At 32.4% G+C, this 20,675-nt stretch overlaps 2 protein-coding genes across 6 annotated transcripts in view; one reads left to right on the top strand and one right to left on the bottom strand.

Moving 5' to 3' along the window:
* The window catches only part of LOC106468697 (TBC1 domain family member 2B-like), a 38,977-nt gene extending 29,203 nt beyond the window's left edge, over positions 1-9,774 (top strand). For all 4 annotated transcript variants that reach the window (XM_022397058.1, XM_022397057.1, XM_013929135.2 and 1 more), the window contains exons 11-20: positions 429-522; positions 1,109-1,226; positions 1,631-1,773; positions 2,031-2,142; positions 2,696-2,827; positions 3,561-3,698; positions 4,556-4,732; positions 5,196-5,330; positions 6,988-7,065; positions 8,886-9,774. In XM_022397058.1, coding sequence (XP_022252766.1) covers positions 429-522; positions 1,109-1,226; positions 1,631-1,773; positions 2,031-2,142; positions 2,696-2,827; positions 3,561-3,698; positions 4,556-4,732; positions 5,196-5,330; positions 6,988-7,065; positions 8,886-8,984 — 1,226 coding nt within the window. In that variant the 3' untranslated portion in view covers positions 8,985-9,774. The remainder of the gene's footprint in view (positions 1-428; positions 523-1,108; positions 1,227-1,630; positions 1,774-2,030; positions 2,143-2,695; positions 2,828-3,560; positions 3,699-4,555; positions 4,733-5,195; positions 5,331-6,987; positions 7,066-8,885) is intronic.
* LOC106468696 (tRNA (guanine-N(7)-)-methyltransferase-like) lies at positions 8,794-18,725 on the bottom strand. 2 transcript variants are annotated; one of them, XM_013929134.2, is made up of 7 exons: positions 18,605-18,725; positions 14,870-14,988; positions 10,860-11,044; positions 10,530-10,643; positions 10,204-10,305; positions 9,796-9,959; positions 8,794-8,980 (listed from the first exon to the last, which is right to left on the bottom strand). In XM_013929134.2, the coding sequence occupies exons 1-6, from the start codon at positions 18,703-18,705 to the stop codon at positions 9,831-9,833; spliced, it is 750 nt and encodes a 249-aa protein (XP_013784588.1). In that variant the 5' UTR covers positions 18,706-18,725; the 3' UTR covers positions 8,794-8,980; positions 9,796-9,830. The 2 variants fall into 2 exon arrangements, with proteins under 2 accessions (XP_013784588.1, XP_022252767.1); XM_022397059.1 differs by having other exon boundaries at positions 14,870-15,007; positions 18,605-18,715.
* Positions 18,726-20,675: the final 1,950 nt, after the last annotated feature.

The raw sequence follows: 20,675 nt of genomic DNA, 5'->3' as shown, positions 1-20,675 counted from the left end.
TGTGAAATGTGTATCCTTGAGTAATTCATTCAGGAGACTGTTAAAGATCTGGCCAGAGAAGCTGTTATGAAGAAAGTTTTACAGGGCTGATAAGTGTTTCTACTGGTGTTAAATATGTATTTTCAGGTCACTTTGTGAAAGGACTAGAGCACAAAAGAAACTTAACAGGATTCATAAGTGTTTTATTTGTAAAATGTAATTTTGGAGGGAAGACTGCACAGGTTTTAAAAGTCTGGTAAGAAGCAGTTAATAATGGATTTTCTCAGGATGTTTGTCTTCCAAAAGCCTATATTTTATTCATATTATTCAGGAGTGATGCTTCTTTACCGTATATTTTTAGGAGAAAATACTTGGTTAGTTATTAGAATTATGGTTGGAGTACACGAAGGAGACTTTTCTTGAATGATTTAAAATGTATATTATTTCAGGTGAAAATACACAAGAAGTTGTAAAACGTCTGCTCAGGGAAGCAATGCACGAGGGAAACTTCTCAGGAGCTTTGTTCAGTCCTGAAGAGAACAGGTTAGAGTGACCATCAGTTTTGTTAATACATCAGATAGATTTCCAAAGTTTTTAGTTAGTCTGTTTGGCTTGCTAGAAAATGAAATTTCAGTCAAATATATTAAATGTGTTTTTTGTAATTAAATGACTGAGCATAGACATAATAGGCTTAGTTGTTTTAACCTATCAAATTACTGTCATGTTTTTCATATCATTCACTAACTGTTGGAGGGGGAGTGGGTCCACACATTGTGTCATATTATGTTCTTGCTTATTATAATAATTAACTGACCAAAACGTTGGGTGGAACTACTCACTTTCTTTGAACAGTAATTAGTGGGGTTAAATTGCAGCATTAATGGTATTTTGATTTAAATCTTTTTTGCGTGACTTGTATGTTATTAAGGACCATGTAATAACAGTCATGAAAACACGACCATTTTCATGCAGAAATAATTTAGAAAAATATGTTTAAAAAAAAGCTGGGCACCATTAGTAATTCTAGGGTTAATTAAAATAATTTTGAAAATTTAACCACTTTTGTTTGATAAGATAGTTTTTATGAATAAAATGTCATAATGAATGTTTTTTTTTTGTTTGTTTGTAGAAGTGCAGAGTACGACGAGTTTGGGTTTAACTGGAAGTGGGGGAAGGAAGAGGATCTCGTCAGTACCAAGGCTGCAAACTTGCAACAAAAGTCGCAGGATATAACGTCAAGGATAAAAGTAAGTTCTAGATGTAAGAAGGAACTCGAGTAGAAATTGTCACGGTGCTTCAAAGTTTATCTAATGTCGGAGATTTTCATAAAAAAAGAATGTTCATATTAGGGAAGTGTAGCATCTATGATCAAAATTTGTGTACTGCTACCAATTACGGATGACATAATCTGTCAGAGTCGATTATTGTCATCACTTCTCTAGTCACAAATTCTCATCCTCTTAGTTCAAAAATAACCAAAACTTTTTTTCAATTTTCTATTCTGAAGTTAGAAAAAAAAAATATAATTTAAGTTCGGCAATTGTATCGAGGTTCTCAGAAATGACATTTTAAAATGATAATTTGTTTTTGTGCACCTTAGATATAGTGTGTTGTTCAGTATTTCAGTTTAATAGAGGAAAAAAATTTTCAGGATCCAGATATAATAGCTTGGAGAGAAAAATGGGAGAACTTCATGGCTAACCAAGGTGGCAGAGAACTACAGAGATCTCCAGAACTGAAAATGCTTGTACGTTCTGGAATTCCACCACATTTCAGAGGAAGAGTGTGGAAGGGGTAAGGCCATCATCATTCAGACCAGGTTTATCAAGAAAAAGTTAAAGTTGACTTTAAAAAGATACAACATATTCTGATACTAAAATAATAAATTGTTTTATGATAATAACTTTAATAAAAGAGTATGAATATGTTAGTTTGTTTATTCCAATTAAGCCAATTAACAAGAAGTTTAGTTTTAAGGTGGATATGTAAAAAGTAAAAAAAATAAAAAATATGTCATTAAAAACTTCTATTAAAGTTTTTTTTTTTTCTAGCTGCATAAATTTGCTGGTTAGGAATATAAGACAACGGCAGGGCTCTGATTACTACAAGAAACTTTTGTCTATAAGCACTGGTACTGCTCGTCTTGATCCTGCTGCAAAACAGGTGAGTATCATTGTAATTACACCTCAGCTTAAAAAATAAATTCAGGGCTTGCAAGATAGTACAGTGCTATTATCACATCTTTGGATGAGTTAAGTTTGTAATGCTGCTTGTCTCTAGGATATCCTCCACTAAATATTTTAGCTTTAAGTACACAACTCAACTACTATGATCTTTGGATGAGTTAAGTTACTTCAGTGTCTTATTTTAATGTTTTTGTGGTAATATCGGTATAAACAGAGGTACACCAAAATTTAAATGTAGTCACTCGAATTAACATACAAATTGTAGAAACTTCCAAAATATCTATAAATAAATCCCTCTCTGCCCATTAACAAAGTTAATGAGATACAGTTGTTTAGTCCAGGGTTTTCTTATGTTGAAATTTGAAACCAGCTCAAACTTTCAAGTGTTGTAGTAGAAAAAAAAAAAATTCATTTTTCTTTTTATTGTTCAATATTTCACTACTTATCTTTTTTATGCCGCATCACGTACGACTCAATAAGAGCCAAACTGACACGCAGACTTGAGTAAAGTTCGTCATTTTTTCTGACAGATTGAACTCGACTTGCTTCGCACCCTACCAAACAATAAGCATTATGAGTCCTTGGATGCTAGTGGAGTTGCTCCGCTCAGAAGAGTTCTTCTTGCTTATAGCAGACACAATCCAGCTGTTGGATACTGTCAGGTCAGTTATAACTTATAAACCACCTAATTTACTCTGTTCGGGTCAATAATGGATAACTTTCCAGGTGTAACTTTAAAATAGTTCTATTTAAAGTAAGAAATAAGTTGTATTTCATTGTAAAGTTTCCATTCTTTGAAAATTTATGATGATTTAAAAGTGCTTTGTGTATAGAAAATATAAACTAGCTCCTTATATTTATGAATTAACTCCTTGTATTTACAAACTAGCTCCTTATTGTACTTTCCAAGTAACTCCTTTGAGAATTACTGACTAATAACAGCAGAAGAGTGGAGAAAGATTGTAGATCAGACTGCTGAGGCAGCCACGTGTGAAATATGACAATGCCTGAGAATGAAGAGAGAGGGAGCTCTTCTTTAGAAGGATTGTTATTTTGTGAAAAAAAAGAAGAAAAGAAACCTGACTAAAGTTATTAGATATGTGTTTGAAAGCTAATAATATTTCACATATGTATATATATATTATCTCTTTTATATCCAAATATTTTGTTGGCTGTTGCATCGAATGTCATTATCTCATAGTTTTGTAAGTTTGAAGAACAGTTTACTTCTGATCATAGTTCTAGAAAGTCTTCCAACATACCTCTGTAACTGCTTGATTAGTGTATAGAGTATTCTTTACTAAGTTTAATATTTGTGTGTGTGTGTGTGGTGTTGAAATGTCGGGAGCTGTGATTCAGCAAGCAGATTTAATATGAATTCCATTTCATCAATAGGGAATTAACCGATTAGCAGCCATTGCTCTGCTGTTCATGGAAGAAGAAGAAGCATTTTGGTGTCTTGTTGCTATTGTGGAGTACATCATGCCTCCAGATTACTATAGTAAAACACTTCTAGCATCCCAGGTAGATCAGGTAAGTTCCTTCTTATTCCTGCATTCACATTACTACAGTAAAACACTTCTAGCATCCCAGGTAAGTTCCTTCTTATTCCTGCATTCACATCACTATAGTAAAACACTTCTAGCATCCCAGGTAAGTTCCTTCTTATTCCTGCATTCACATTACTATAGTAAAACACTTCTAGCATCCCAGGTAAGTTCCTTCTTATTCTTGCATTCACATCACTATAGTAAAACACTTCTAGCATCCCAGGTAAGTTCCTTCTTATTCTTGCATTCACATTACTATAGTAAAACACTTCTAGCATCCCAGGTAAGTTCCTTCTTATTCCTGCATTCACATTACTACAGTAAAACACTTCTAGCATCCCAGGTAAGTTCCTTCTTATTCCTGCATTCACATTACTATAGTAAAACACTTCTAGCATCCCAGGTAAGTTTCTTCTTATTCTTGCATTCACATTACTATAGTAAAACACTTCTAGCATCCCAGGTAAGTTCCTTCTTATTCCTGCATTCACATTACTACAGTAAAACACTTTTAGCATCCCAATTAGAGCCCTCATCAGTCAGTAATTGTTTATTCTTTTGAGAGAGTATTAAAAGGTATTTATATTATTACAAGTTAAGGCATTTACAGATTCCATGTTTCAATCACTGGTGCAATCATTCTCAAGTACCCAACTTTTTTTGAGAATGATCGCATCAATGATCAAAATCTGCCCTAAAAAATAATCTTAATTAATGTAAAAGTTTTAACTTGTACTAAAAAAATACTTAATCAGTAAGTAAACTCAAAATGAAACTATTAACTAAATGATCCATTATCAGAGAAGAATTAATTTGTAGTAACTGTTTATTGTTTTTTAGAGAGTATTAAAGGATCTGCTATCAGAAAAACTTCCAAGATTACACAACCACCTGGAACAGTGCAACGTAGATCTTTCTCTCTTTACTTTCAACTGGTTCCTAACTGTATATGTTGACAACATACCAGTAGAGACGTATCTTCACATCTGGGACGTCTTCTTGTTTGAAGGTAGTAAGGTTAGTCGCACGTAGTGTTGCACTAGGATTTAGCTCTCGTGCAAGGAAGTGGGAGCTGTGAGAATGTCAGCATGATATTTATAAGAAAGAAAACATGTTTATGCCATGTTACAAATTTTTTTTTTCTCTTCAGATATAAAGTCTTCATTCTTTTTAAATTAAAGAAAAAATTTAACAGTGAAACTAGTAGTAAAACTCTGTATTCCTAATGTGGTTAATACATGAAGTTACAAGATTTTATAGATTGATCAAATTATAATCTAATTTATTCTAGGAAAAAAATAATAATTGTTTAGAAAAGCTCCCGGGTAAAAAGTAAAATATTTAAAAAAATTCCAGTGTTTATGAGAATTTCTAGAATTTTCAGTTGAATATTATATGCTTTTTTTCTCCAGGTTCTATTCCATTTTGCTCTTGTGTTTCAGTTGAATATTATATGTATTTTTTTTTTATTTTTCTTCAGGTTCTATTCCGTTTTGCTCTTGCGTTTTTCAAGATCTGTGAAAATGATCTTCTTCAGTTAACAGACTACATGGCTGTAAACCGTTATCTTCGGAATGTGTCGGAGAAAATTATTGATTATAAACGTCTTGCTCAAGTAAGTCTTATGAGGTTAAGTAAATTTACGTTATGTATTTCAGAAAATGTCCGCATTCGTGCGTGTGTCTTTGTTTCGATGTACGTATCTCAAAACTAATAGACCGATGTACATGAAAATTTTGGATCACTTTGAGGCATTTTTGTGGTTTTGGGTTAATAACTATAAAGTGAGATCAGATTTGTACCAAATTTCATGGTCACATTTCTGAAGGTGAAATTTGAAGTTAATCTAATATGAATGCATTTAATTTCTGTGATTGCTCTTGTTATGGTTATAAGTGCGTTGAATTTCATGAATCAAAGAGAGCTTGAAGTATTTTTGTCAAGGCTTTTCACATCTACTATTAACTCTCAACACGTGACCTCTTTGTACTTGTTTAATACAGTGTATATCTTAACAAAATTTAGCAGTCTTTCAGTTAATATCATAAATTTTATTGTTTTTTTTGCCCTTTGAACCGTGTCTAACTACTATCTGCGCCATTATAAGTTGTAAATCACTCTGGGAACGTGCAGCTCACGTTACGCGAATGAATTACATTGCTCACGTGCGTGTCTCGTGAAACATTTTTCTTATAATATTATTACTATTTATTTTACCTAACCTAAAATTATCCCTATTTTTACATTTTAGCTACTTTTATAATTATACATGAAAAACAAGAAATAAGATGCTTAACCAATCTTCTTTTTTTCTTGCAGTCAATTGTCGAAGAGAGTTAACCCTAATTATTTTATACTAATGCACTTAATAATTTTTATTTAACTAAATAATGTACCAAAAAATATAGACTAATAACATGGAAAAAAGTAGACAAATTCCCATACCCCTAAAACAATTTTCTGGCTTTTATACTATGCGACAAGAGTCGTTACAAATTCATCCAAGAAAGTCGTCAACTTTCTCACGGGAACGATGCTGGTGCTGTGAGTGAAATTAACATTTAACCACTCAGAACATAACCATATACAATATGTCATTTGATAAATGAAAATCTTGACTTTCTATTGGATACAGATAATATATATCTAAACATAAGAGAGAACAACAAATTCTGAAAAGTAGGCATTGAAGGAGGGGGTCTGATTTTCTCTTCGATAGCTTTGTAACAAAACAATTATGGTTTGTCTGAGTAACTTACGTTTAATTTCGTACCTTTTTGAGGGGTGGTGGATAAAATAGGGAGATGACACGGCAAAAGAAAATGTGTCACATGGGTCACACTAGGGAAAATTCAGGATTTTTTTTCAAATATTGCCTTGTAGAATTAAGAACTTAACTTGTATACTATTAAAATACGGATTATTAGCTAAGATTTTATCCTATTCTAATTGGTATAATATAAACGAAAAGTAGTTTAATAAAATTTTGAAAGTAAGACACTAAAACCTTGTGTCACGTTCAGTAAAGGATACCCGTGGCAATAGGGCTAAAAGAACTTAAGTTTGTTTCCAATTGCTCTTTTTTGAAGGATTTAAACTACATCTCTGTAATAGTTTATTCAACAAGCCTAAACTTTGTTAAAAAGATAACAGATGTTGTTCAATATTCCTATTAATTTGTCCATTTTCTATTCAAAATCAGAAACAAATAAAAATAGCATTTCAGCTCTATCTCTTGTCTCCCACAAAGAAAGTTGTCTTTTTTTTTTCAGGTGGCTTTCAATGACCTGAACCCATTCCCCATGAGAATGATCAATTCCAAGAGGGCTCAGCATGTGCAGATAGTCAAGGTATAGTCAAAATACAGAGAATTGTTTATAATTTATAGTAATGACATAACAGACTAAAAGCTCTGATCCTTTTATAGCAATTGGCTTAACCCTTTAAACACTTTTCTGAGTTACTTTCAATGTATGTTATGAGATTCTGAGTTTTAAGTCCTTTATTTAAAAAAAAAACTACTTAAAAATTCAGATGTATTTTCACGTGACTCACAAACTATGAAAAAATTTAACTTTGACACTCTCAATTCTTGTTTAAGACAATGCCAGTAGTGTAGATGTATGTCTAGACAATAGTCATTCACTTGCCCTATTGACATGTTTGTTCCAAACTTCTCTAGATGAATGCAGTAATAACAAGTAATAAAATTTGTCAACCTCTGACGGGTACCACACCCACCTTCTATACATTTGCGTGAGCCTTACAGCCTATATGTAGAAGTTACATACACATATATGTAGTCGGTAGAAAGAGCTCGTTTTACACTGTAATCGATCAATGGTTATTTTAACTGCTTGATCAATGATAGCACTTATGGTTATTTCTTACCTAAATATGTTATATTTAAGGAGACAGTTAAATTATATCTTAGTTAATTATGTTTTAAAATATACATCACACTTTGCGTCAGATCTTGTAATTATACTCCGACGGCACCATTGACTGAGATGAGTAATAAAAGGAAAGTAAAACATTAAAAATTAACTATACGTGAAAAGGAAAAGATCTGAAATTATGAATATAACTAAAAGAAAATATTCTACAAATAATTAAAGGTATGTATATTTTCCGTTTCTTAATTTTAAACATTTCATTGCACTGTATGTTGATGACAAAATGTAAACATTTAGGAGGTTATGCAATTAAAATCACCTTGCACTTGGTTTATTAAGAATTTGAAAATAGCTACTATAAATAAATTAAAATAACACATCATTTGTGTGAGGATAATGTTAAGAAAACTTAGAGTTACAGTGTGTATTGTTGCAGAAGTAAAATTCCCAGTACAGCACCCTGCAAATTTTGGTGATCTATGCCGAAAGGAATAATATTGATATACTCATGGTACATGTTTATTTCACAAAAGGGAAATAAATTAACAGCCAATTGGAAAACCCTTTTCTTTCTCTGTCGATTAATGAGTGCAATGTCATACTAAACCAAAGTGTATTTGGATAGGTATATACTATGTTTAGTAATTATTTATAATATAAAACCATTAAGTTGTTCAAAATCCCATAACAAAAAAAAAAAAAGTTTGCATATATTATACATTAACATGTATTTAAGGATGAGGCCTCAATTTTCCAACTGAAAAAAAAAAAGTTTAACTACTGTATCACTTTCAGACTGCCAAAAGAAAAACAACTTTAATCTGATTATTATCAATTGTATCAGCTGCACTCTATGGTGGTTACGTTTATAACAGAGATAGACTTTGGAAATTTGTTGTAAGCTTACTTTTTAATGACTTTCATTGGAAACAACAGATTAGGGTTTCTCAATATTTGTAATGTAGTGTTATATTAACATGAACTTCCCATGTGACTAGCCCTGGAAAAGGGGTAGGTGTAGAATAGAACCATATATATATTGTTAAAGAGGATAATTCTCACAGATTTAGGTCTATGCATGCTATGCCATTAAGCACAGGAAATAGTTGTAAGATCTAACCACTCGTCCTTATATCCTCTCCAAAGTCGATATGATTCCTTCTTTAAAAAAAAACAATCGAGTTATTTCTAGCATGATTTTATTAATATAAACTATGTACATAATTTGACACTTAATATTTGTTATTCGAGCTGTAAGATTGTCTTCATTTTAGGCTCAGCTGGAGGAGTTAGAAGCCTTGCGAAGCAACTTTCCAGTGTATGATGAAGAGGTATATACAAAAGGAGATCTTTCGCCTAGTGATGAAGACTAGAAGAAAAATAAATAATGTTAAAATTAACAAAACATTTTATCATAAGTTCTTTTATGTTTCCTCTCACAGAAGTCGAACACCAAAATTTGGAAACCTCACATTTAATTTATAGTCCATTTGGTGTTGTAACTTATGGTTCTAATTTTAGGTTTGATGATACTGTAAGTATTGAAGACCATGACATCTAAAAATGCTATAATTATTATATAAAAGCTGTGATTTTCTTTAGTATAAAGTATTATGTCCCTAATATATTAAATGGCTACTGATACGCTAATCTTATATCATGTTCTATTTTAGGTCAACAAGGTGTTAAATTGAAATTTTTCCACCATTGAAAACAATGCGTTTGTTTTTTTTATGTCACAAGGTCCTTACATGCATTGTTTTATTACTTTGAAATCATATTGTTCATTAATTTACACTACATGCTTAGGAGGAGTAAAGTTGACGAGTCATTGTCACAATGTGTATCGAACACAAGGCTCTAACGATCATTGTTGAATAACTACCGTTCTTAATTACCATTCCTTCCTGCTTACAGAAAGAGAGAGAGAGATCACAAAAGCGAAGATGTATTGCACACAAACTTATTTTAAATGCTGGTATGTATTCTTTCTGTGATAATTGAATGACATTTCCCGTTATTAAGGAGGGTTGCACTCGTGATATATGGAAATGATAGTTCTGTACTGGGCTAATAAAGTATGGGTAAGGGATTTTACTGTCAATGCTTTATTTTGTAAACTTTTTTTTTGAAAGTATTCAATAAACTTATACTGATATAGTTGTAGTTGATGGTTCCACTTACCTTCTGAGTGAAGAACAAACTTCTTTACACGTCTGTTAGCCAGTGCAAATAGCTGGATCGTCGACTCTACGGAATACTGCCAAGAATTTCTCTCCCTGATTCCGAGTGACTTTCTTCCCTTCCTCGGAACTTTCAAAAAGCTGATTTACTACAATGTCACCTTTCTGAAAATTTAATATATTTTTAAGACAACTTGAACCAAGAATTTGGGGAACTATGACTAATAGGAGCATACATATATATACATATATATATATATAAGTACAAATATTACTACTACTCAGTAATATAGTAACAACAATGGATTTATACTGGGTGCAGGGCAACACCACTGAAGCATTAAACTTAACACACAAAAAGTTTTATCGCATCATGCATAATATATTAATAAGAAGTAGCTGAACCTACTAGTTCGGACTCTTGAATCTGCTCAAACAAGGGATGTGTTGTAAAATGTTGTACCATCCAATCATGAAGGTCCTTAACGTCTGTCACAGTGTAAGCTAATCCCTATGGAATATTGAACTTGAAGTTAATGTACAAGAATAACTTCACAATGCACGTGCTCTATGGGTATATGAATTTCCAATGACTTTATTAGATTGTTACTGAACATAACTTTACTGGGACAGGTTCCTACATTCTCGGCCCACTGTAACAATGACTTTATTAGATTGTTACTGAACATAACTTTACTGGGACAGGTTCCTACATTCTCGGCCCACTGTACTTACCCCTATTTTAAGCACATAGGCATATTCTGTCAGTAGTTGTGGGCTAATAATCCTCCATTTATGCTTCTGTTTCTTGAAGTGTGGGTCTGGAAACAGGAAGAATATCTTGGTGAGCTGTTGAGGAAAAAAAAATAATGTAATGATTATATAATCAGTTGGCCATCTGTATAATATCAAATAATGAATTAGGTGTAATGTTCTAACATTATTAATTTACCTTACTATATGGTGATTTAAAATGAAGTTTTGTTTAGAACTGAATTTCCGGGTTATTCATCGTTAGCAGTATATTACGCGAACAATCCGGATAACCCCGACTTCTCTTCGTACCTGACCTTTGTAGAAATAATTTGGCAGATATTTCATGGCATTAGTTCGTACACAAGCAATGTTATCATACTGTCCAGGATTCTGGGCTCGTAGTGCTTTAATTCTGTCTTGGACGTAGTCTGAAACTTTAACTCTGATTTCCATGCCCAGCATTAAGGTTTGTGGAAACAAAGGAGAAAGTGCTACTGAATAGAGAGAAAAAAAAAATATTATTAACTTCTGCTCACAGCAAGCAAGCTACTTACGTTGATCAGTATTGAATGTAGCTAATTTAATTTACCAGTCTTACTCGCACTAATTAAAATAGATTGTTACCACTTGGTAAATGCACCTTTCTTGAAACTGTCATCTTACACTTGGTGGGATGATTCCCTCTTGTGTGCACACACAACCCCCCAACCAAGATATGCATTATTATAACAATAAATCATAGTTTCTTGGTTTACCCTACCCTTTAACCACTTTAATGTCATTAGAGTGACAATTCCATCTGATACGATACAGTGTAAAATAATCAAGGTCATATGGACACAAGTTTGGACATTTTTGTGTGTCCTCTTCGATTTGACAAAAGTTTGACTGAATAATAAACAGTGTATGTAAACAAACTTGTTATTCCCTAATAGTGGATCTCCTACAGTCACTTAAATATATATATATATATAAGCATGATGTTAACGTAGAAGGTTATGTTACATTTAAACTTGCATGTGTTTACCTTTATAATAGTTGTATTAAAACAGCTGTGTAAGTGGTAAGAAAAACTGATTTAATGTTTTACAATATTTAATTCAATATTCCTTTAACCACCAAAAATGTGAATGAATAGATTCCGAGCTGTACAAATTGACTGTCATAATCAGAGTCCTATCAAGTTTTGTCTGCAATAGAAAATGAAGTGATAACCAAGACTGTAGCAGATTGGCCATCAGAGCTTCGATTCCTGTCTCAGTTTTAACTTTAGAAAAATTATAATGTTACTTCAAGATGGTGGGACACCCAACAAAATAATATATTCATCTCAAAAATGGATATAAATGAGTTCCAAGTCTTATAAGCTGAGTGGCACAGTTTAAAAAGACCTGATTCCACCAAAGAATGGAATAAATGAGTTCCAAGTCTTATAAGCTGAGTGGCACAGTTTAAAAAGGCCTGAATCCACCAAAGAATGAAAATAAATGAGTTCCAAGTCTTATAAGCTGAGTGGCACAGTTTAAAAAGGACTGATTCCACCAAAGAATGGATATAAATGAGTTCCATGTCTTATAAGCTGAGTGGCACAGTTTAAAAAGGCCTGATTCCACCAAAGAATGGATATAAATGAGTTCCAAGTCTTATAAGCTGAGTGGCACAGTTTAAAAAGGCCTGATTCCACCAAAGAATGAAAATAAATGAGTTCCAAGTCTTATAAGCTGAGTGGCACAGTTTAAAAAGGCCTGCAAATTTATGACGTGGTAGATCAGTTGGCTAAAGCAACTGTCTGATTGGGTCCAGTTCCGTAACAACCACGTTGTTTAAAAACACACACACACAAAGTTAACCTTGAAATATTAATTTCAGAAAATGTTTCTAATGCTTTAAATATAATTACTATATAGTAGTGACATTAATTTATCCATAACGACACTACATGATCTTGTTTTCTCTCGGTGTCTACTATACTGAACAGCAGTGCAAGGTAGCAAAAAACTTGAAAATGCCTTTCCACTGTTGTATATTTTGGTTGCACCAATAAACAGGGTTCAGAAATGTGCTGTGCCCATTATGGGACAACTGAGGGGGGGGGGCATCAGACAAGTTAGCATCACGAGTAGTTGTCTGAGCCACCAGTAGAATAGGCCAAACGATAGAATCATCCGTATAAAGTCCTCTCAACTTGTTTTCAAAAGACATTTTAGCATAATGTTCATGAATCGGAGCACATTCATTGAGATTTATTGCTACCATAATCACAAAACAATGGACGGCTTGACGTCCCAAATGGTGAATCACGATGTTACACTTCCTGTAAATCACATGATCTGGAAAGGACCATTTTTAATTTTGTAAATTGATACATTTTCGACAGACAAAGTACACATACTGTTGTTTTTGTGTAATTTACTGTTCACAATACTTTGAACGTCAATCAATCGTGCAGTCTTTTCTGTATGAAGCCTGTAGAAACTTTCAGTGCCAAATATCTCGGCATCCAAGAGCCTGAGTGCCAATAGGCTGGTGGCCGTAGGTAAAAAAATACAAATGTAACAGTCTAAAGTAACTCGCCACCACAACCAGGGTTGAACCGAGTAAGATAAAAACACAAAAGAGAGACTTTCAAACTATTGAAATACTAAGTTGATAACTTAATATAGCACAGTAAAGAAATATGTACCTGGCCAGGACTTGAAACTAACATTAATGGTCAATACAATATATATAAATCCAGATTAATAAATATTTCAATAAATAAAGGAATCAGGAAAAAACAACAGTCAAATAAAAACCTGATTCTAAAATAACAAAATTCCATATTTAAACTATAAAATCACTAACAACGTCGAGTAATAATACTATTCAGCTATATCTGGTGAACTAACTTGTTAAACTTCAATGTAGGGTTTTTAATTCACTTGTTAGATCATGAGATAACAAACAATGTGATTGTAATTGACATAATCCTGTGTAAACTATCTGTACATCACCACTAGAGGAAACTGATGTCTCAAAATAAATGAATGATAAAAGAAAACATAACCATATAAAAATAGAATTTGCTATCTCACACAAGTCTTTACAAAATTATGTAAATTTGAACTTTCTTTACAATATTTAATGAAGATTCAAATACTGCACCAATTCAATTAAATTATAAATGTTTATAACAACAAATTCCCAGACGTGAGGACACTTTGTTAAGCACCATGGTAACCTGACACCTAGGATTTGGCTATCCCTGGCCCTGACTAAGTGTGTGTGTACTAAAACAAAATAAAAGGAGAAAAAACTGGTACCACAAAATATGATAAATCGGTGTTCAAATGTTCACAACGTTTTGAGTGAGGACACTTTGTTAAGCACCATGGTAACCTGACACCTAGGATTTGGCTATCCCTGACTAAGTGTGTGTGTGTACTAAAACAAAATAAAAGGAGAAAAAACTGGTACCACAAAATATGATAAATCGATGTTCAAATGTTCACAACATTTTGAGTGAGGACACCGTTCTTCTGGATGATTATAAGCCAATGGTTTCATCAAAGATTAAAATATCCAATGAAAGAGCACTGCAGCCCAAAACATTTATTTGTGGTATAAGTTTTTTTTTTATTTATTTAATTGTACTACAGTAGCCTTTGTATGACTTTTTATCTAAGTACATCAACTAATTCTGAATTTTTTGATACACCTCCTTATGCTTGTGCAATAAAACAAACTTTTCTCACAATATGAATGGCCAGAGTAACATAATTCAAGCTTTAACAAGATTTGTGTAAAAAAAAACAAGATGTGCACACACACACACACTATATACAGGTTAGTTTCATTTGATAAACAATTTACATGTAGCATATTTGAAATAAAATTCTATGTTATGATTTGTCTGTTTATTATTTTGTGGTAACAACATTTAACATTACCATAAACATAGTGTCTTTTAAAGTTAAACATTTAACATTACCATAAACATAGTGCCTTTTAAAGTTAAACATTTAACATTACCATAAACATAGTGCCCTTTTAAGTTAAACATTTAACATTATCACAAACAGAGTGCCCTTTTTAAGTTAAACATTTAACATTATCACAAACATAGTGCCTTTTTAAGTTAAACATTTGACATTACCATAAACATAGTGCCTTTTAAAGTTAAACATTTAACATTACCATAAACATAGTGCCTTTTTAAGTTAAACATTTAACATTACCATAAACATAGTGCCATTTTAAGTTAAACATTTAACATTACCATAAACATAGTGCCTTTTAAAGTTAAACAGACCAAAAGTGGTAAAAGACGAGTAAGTTACCCAACAGTCCTCCATAGCCACAACCAATATCAGCAAACTCAACCCTCTTCTCTTTCTCTGGTGGTGAACAGAAAGCTGGATAGTAGGAAGACCAGTCCATGCGACCTGGGGATACTGGGCTGGACAGATGTAGAGAAACTAATATTAAATCAACAAAAGATCGTGTTTGGTCAAGAACTAGGAGGCAAATATTTTCTTCCAAAAATGCTCTACGTGAAATTTCTCACGAAAATCAAGCGAAAAGTACTGCATATAAAAAATTATTTTTCAAACTATGCCACGATAAATACTGACTAGTTATAATATTAGTTAATATAGAAGTAAATTGTTTGTAATTAATACACTTCTCAGTTAACCCAAGCCTATTCTTTTTTATAAACTATGAATACATCTTTAAAGCTTTGAATATTATAGACAAGCAAGCCCAAAGAAGTCATCATCAAATTGCTTAAGCTTCAAATGACTTAAAATTATTTTATAACAAATGTTTTAAATTGTGGAGATGGATATTTAAGTTTCAATTAAAGTACAAAAAAATGCCTGTTGCCATTTTCTATAAGATCCCTGATCAAGTTGCTGATATTGAGTACAAGTCAAAAATAGGTAATAATTTCACAACAATGTTAAAGAGTTATTGGAGAATAGTCACCGGAGATGTTGTCATATGTAGGTGGCTTGAAATTTCTTAGCATGTTTTTTTGATGGAGAGAAGAGGGGCTCAGAGGAACATGACTGAAGTTTTTAGGATGAAATTTTCTTTAAAAAACTTGCAAATAATGAGACTGAGGGACAAAAGTTTAACAAGAGATGTAAAAAATCTTGGATACAATTCCAGTTAAGGCATCATTATCTTACTAATAGGGTGGTAAACTTATGAAATAAGTAGAAGCTGTAACATTTACGGTGTTCAGGAGGAGGCTGGATGAGTATTTTAGTGATAAGGTTTGAACGTGGAAAAAAGGGGTTTCTATATGTAGTCTCGAGTAAGGTGACTGTAGCAAACCCAGAGTCTAGATAAACCAAATAGCTTCTTGTTGTCCCTTAAAAATAAAATGAAGTGATGGAAAAAATGTAGGTATCTACACTTGTGTATTTTATGTCATCTCAGATGTGGGCAAAAAAATGCTTCTTAGAGTTATCACTTCACATTCTTCCCTCAACCAATTTGAACACAATGGGCTTGAAATTAAGTTTGTTTCCATGGTAATGAGTTTATACTGATACAACCATTTAGATGTTGATCTCGAATATTTTCCCATGTCCGTAACTTTCTTTTTTTAATTAAGTGTTTAAAAGGTATATTATTGATGTTTATCGTGCACCGTTCTTCAGAATAAACACTGTAGTCTTAACGATTGACACTGATGAAGTTAGCTCAAAATCGTGGCATGCTTTAAGCCAATAAATTTAAGTAAATAAAACAATTTCTTTCTAGCACTGAAGAGGATATACTTATTCATATTACACAAAAATATCTGGGTAATAGTGATGTATTTAACCGTCACATCCTTGGTTTGAAGAATGAGGACTTTAAGCAAGTTCAAAGTATGATAGAAAAAACTGGGAGACTAGTCCATTTGAAAAAAATATATAAATAAAACTTGAAAAATTCGTATTAGTTTAGTTTATTACTTTTACAGTTCAAATGATGGGAAAGACAAACTATACTAATTGACTGGTAGGTATTTCAATGAAAATAAATTATTTTTTCAAATAATCAATCAACGGGGGGTGCTCGAAGATTGACCAATCTTCCTTCGCCCCCACTCGAGGATTAGGAAATGATATGGTCTTGGTTGTGATATTAAAAACTAAAGTGGTTACGTTGGTTGTATAGAAATAGTGTCATTGTACATAACACTAACACTAATAAACAGCCAAGGGAAGGAGCACAAATGAATGCTGAACAAAGTTTTTAAATTGTTTTAGCTCATAACTGATCATGGATAGAATGATTAGGAGAAGTCCTTACACAGAGAAGAAATGTAAATAATAGCTCTATTGATCACACATTACCAAAACATGTGGTCTTTTCAATTTTATACCAATTGGTCATCCTGTTTACCAAAAATTGCTATATTGGTCACTTTGGCTTTAAAGCTTAGCCAGTCTTTTCCAAATTTTAAACTTGTCTTCTCTCATCCTACTTTCTTCAGAAAAAAAGTGAATACACTTTCAACTGAGTGAGAAAAGATGGTTCCTTCTTTAAGCTTAGATTTTTTTTTTTAAATCAAATGACTTTAGGTGTAGTTTGGTGCACTGCAAGGTTATGATTTTGGACATTTTTTCCTGTTGGTACCATATCTTACCTACACTTAAGCTAAACAAACAGAAGTACTGAACATTTATTCTAGGTGATATGCATTAGTTCTCTAAACCATAAGTGCACTCTTTTTTTGTGTAAACTAAAACAACAAAAAATTCAGAAATTATCACTACGAGTTATTTATAAGCATCACTGATTAGAGTTTTTTTATTTAGTTCAAATTATACTGAAAGCAGCTAGGATGGAGCAAAATTTAAAATAACCTTGTGTTTCTTCTTCTAAATCAATAAATTCTATGTGAATGAACAATTATAGTAAACAGGGGAAGTTTCATAGTGGAATACAATTTTTTTTTTTAAACCAAGAAGCATGAGATCAAGAATATCACTGGTGTGTGAACACGTGAAGATCAGAAAATAAGTGTTAATTCAGATGGGAAAAGCAACTGTGTAAATATACAAGAACTACACTAAAAAATCTCACCAAGCACTAAAGAACACAAATGTACTTTCTTCTGTTAATATGATTGTATAATTTTTTTTTAAATCACACACGTTGACTGCTGGTATGCACAAAGAAAAATACACTGGATTCTCTAAAACATTTCAAACATAAGGATATCTTTGTACACCCACCTTTGAGAAAACTTAAACCTATCTTTTATTTCTAAGGAAATTATAGATTCTCTTTTTAAACTCTTGTAAAATGCTATCCTCTACTGCTGACAGCAACTCAGTCTATAAGGCAATCACCCTACCACAAAAACAAAACTGCCTTAATTAAGCCTAATCGTTTTTTTTCCAAACCTTAAAATAATGAATAAAAAATGACAAAATAGAGAACAAATTCAATAACTAATGTGTGTGAAAAGCAAAATATCAAACATGTTCCGACTAATACAGCATATTATTTTTCTAACTGTGCTTATTCTTTTTTTTAATATTTTTCTTAGTTTAAGTTTGTATAATATTAAGTTAAGCTTCTCTGAATCTATGTGTAATGTGCTCTATCCCATAATCTCTTTATAATATATATCCTTCAATTTTGCAGAACTGTGGAAAAGTATGTTGTGCCATAGGCTACTTTATGAATTAATGTTATACTTTTAGTTATACGAAATTCTGTATAATTTGACTTTTGTTTTAATTCAAAAAATATATTTAACTTTTAAGAAAAATCAAAGTGTCAACAAATGATACAAAATCTATTTCTGCTGCTTGTACTTCACTTTCTGAATAAACACTTTTAACATAAAAAGTTATTCATGACATTCATAAGTTCTTTGACAAGGTGTTACCGCAATCATTACACAATGACAGCAGTGTTCAGTACAGTATTCTCCACCTTCCTCGTTACATTAGGCCTAATTGAGAGGTTTGTTAAACTTTACAATTTACAAACTAAGAAATAGGTATCTAACATTATGAAAGTACAGGAATATATATATTACACATATAAACTAAACTTACTAATTAATACAGTGGTCTGCAATAGGATTTGAATGAGCACGTTGACGATAATAACGTTTCTGTGGAAGTTGAGGTTTCATGCTACTAGTATTTTCTTCCATGTTAACATGTGTAGTTACTGTAGTTTGATAAATATACAACAACGCCACCTCTTGGTAAGATAGCGATGAACATAAAAGCACACTTATATATATATATACATTTTTGTATCACATAAAATCTGTTGGAGCAAGTGAAAAATGTCTGTATTGCAAGAAAATAATGTATAACAAAATAAAACGATTTGAAACACAGTTTCGTTTTGAGTTTACTTACTGAATAATTATATTACAAGTTACAGCTTTTACAGTAAGATTTGTTTTAGAACAGGTCCGACGTTTTGATCACTGGTACGATTATTTTCAAGTACACAAGTTTTAACGGTAAAGAACGTTTTAGTATTTAAAGCAACATTCAACCATCTATTTAAATTCTAGAAATGATAGTGGTTAGTTATGCATGTGCATATCAATCCGCATGAATTAACAAATTATTTATTTATGGCATAACAGAAAAAAACAACCAAACTGAATAAATATAAAAAAACTATGGAATATTTTATGTAAAACATTTGCATAAGATTAGAAATATGTGAGGAAATAACGTCGTTATTTGTTATTAAGAACAAAGCTACACAAAGGTCTATCTGTGCTCTGCCCACCACGGGTATCGACACGCGGTTTCTAGCAGTATAAGTCCGCAGATATGCCGCTGTGCCACAGGGGGGGGGGGGCAGGGAAGTAAGATCAAAGACATATAGAGATGTGCCTGGGCAGTTGTTAATTGTGGGATTGTTTGATTTTACTAATAAAGCTTCTCTGATTTGTACTATGTTAATGTCAGGTTCGTGTTTTAATACTGTGACATTCTGTTCCTTCGTACTTCTTTCAGTTACACGGACTTGCCATGGGAAATCCATTATCGGGTACTTTGGCCACACTTTTGTTAAATCACATTGAACAACATGTCATAGTCATTTCCATATATAAGTCTGCATTTAGGCTTAGATTTGTGGATGACATTTTTTGCGGCTTTACTTGTCAAAATAAACAAACAAAATTTCTCCAACACATAAACAACCTACATAAATACATACAATTCACAGTGGAAAATGAAAACAACTACATGATAAATTTTTTAAACGTTAACATCACACGAATCCCCCAAGGCTTCACCACTAAAATTCATAGAAAAAACATATACGGCGAAAATTTATATAAACTGGTTTTCTAATTATGTAATCCACCAGAAGCTCTAAAAAGCCTCCTACATTTAAGATACACTATATGCACCACAGAAAACATTGATGAAGACGCTGCGCACTTAACTCAATACTTTACTAATGTCAATCAGTTCCCTGCTAAAGTAGTTACAGAAACTATTGACAAACTTATAAAACAGAGACAAGAAACATTTAACAAACAAACGAACTCAAGCACTCCACAAAACATAGGAAACCTAATCACTTGCATTATCGCATATATAGAAAATATTAGCACACCTCTATCAGAAATTTGGAAAAGACTGGTACATAACGCTTAGATTCGTTTTCACCCCTGGAATGAAAATTAAACACGTGTTAAGAAAATCATATAACTAACCCAACACACCAGGAAACATTTACAAAATACATTGTAAAAATTGACCAACCTTTTACATAGGTGAAACTGGACGTAACTTGGAGATCAGGTTAAAAGAATACCAACAAAAACCCTTCCCAGTCCACGAGTTTTTCTGAACAGAATGTCACAGCACTAAACCATGAACCTGCCATTAACAGAAGAAAAATCAGAGAAGCTTTATTAATAAAATCAAACAATCTTACAATTAACAAATACCCAGATACTATACGTCTCGCCTCCCAGCGGTATGTCTGCGGACTTATAATGCAAGAAACCGGGTTTCGATACCCGTGGTGGGCAGAGCACAGATAGCCCATTGTGTAGCCTTGTGCCTAACTTCAAACAAATGTTACGTCTCCGTTTGTTAATTAACTTTCCGTAACTTCGTTACGACGAAACTTAAGCGGAAC

Source organism: Limulus polyphemus, unplaced genomic scaffold (genome assembly GCF_000517525.1).
Source record: "Limulus polyphemus unplaced genomic scaffold, Limulus_polyphemus-2.1.2 Scaffold3118, whole genome shotgun sequence".
In the NCBI taxonomy this organism is placed as follows: Eukaryota; Metazoa; Arthropoda; class Merostomata; order Xiphosura; family Limulidae; genus Limulus; species Limulus polyphemus.
This window is presented reverse-complemented; position numbering and strand designations above follow the sequence as displayed.

Coding starts and splice junctions, on each gene's coding strand:
- LOC106468696 (XM_013929134.2), bottom strand. CDS start 18,705: ATGGAAGAAAATACTAGTAGCATGAAACCTCAACTTCCACAGAAACGT. Junction 11,045..14,869: donor TGGCTATGGAGGACTGTTGG/GTAACTTACTCG, acceptor CTCTCTATTCAG/TAGCACTTTCTCCTTTGTTT. Junction 10,644..10,859: donor ATTATTTCTACAAAGGTCAG/GTACGAAGAGAA, acceptor TTTCCTCAACAG/CTCACCAAGATATTCTTCCT.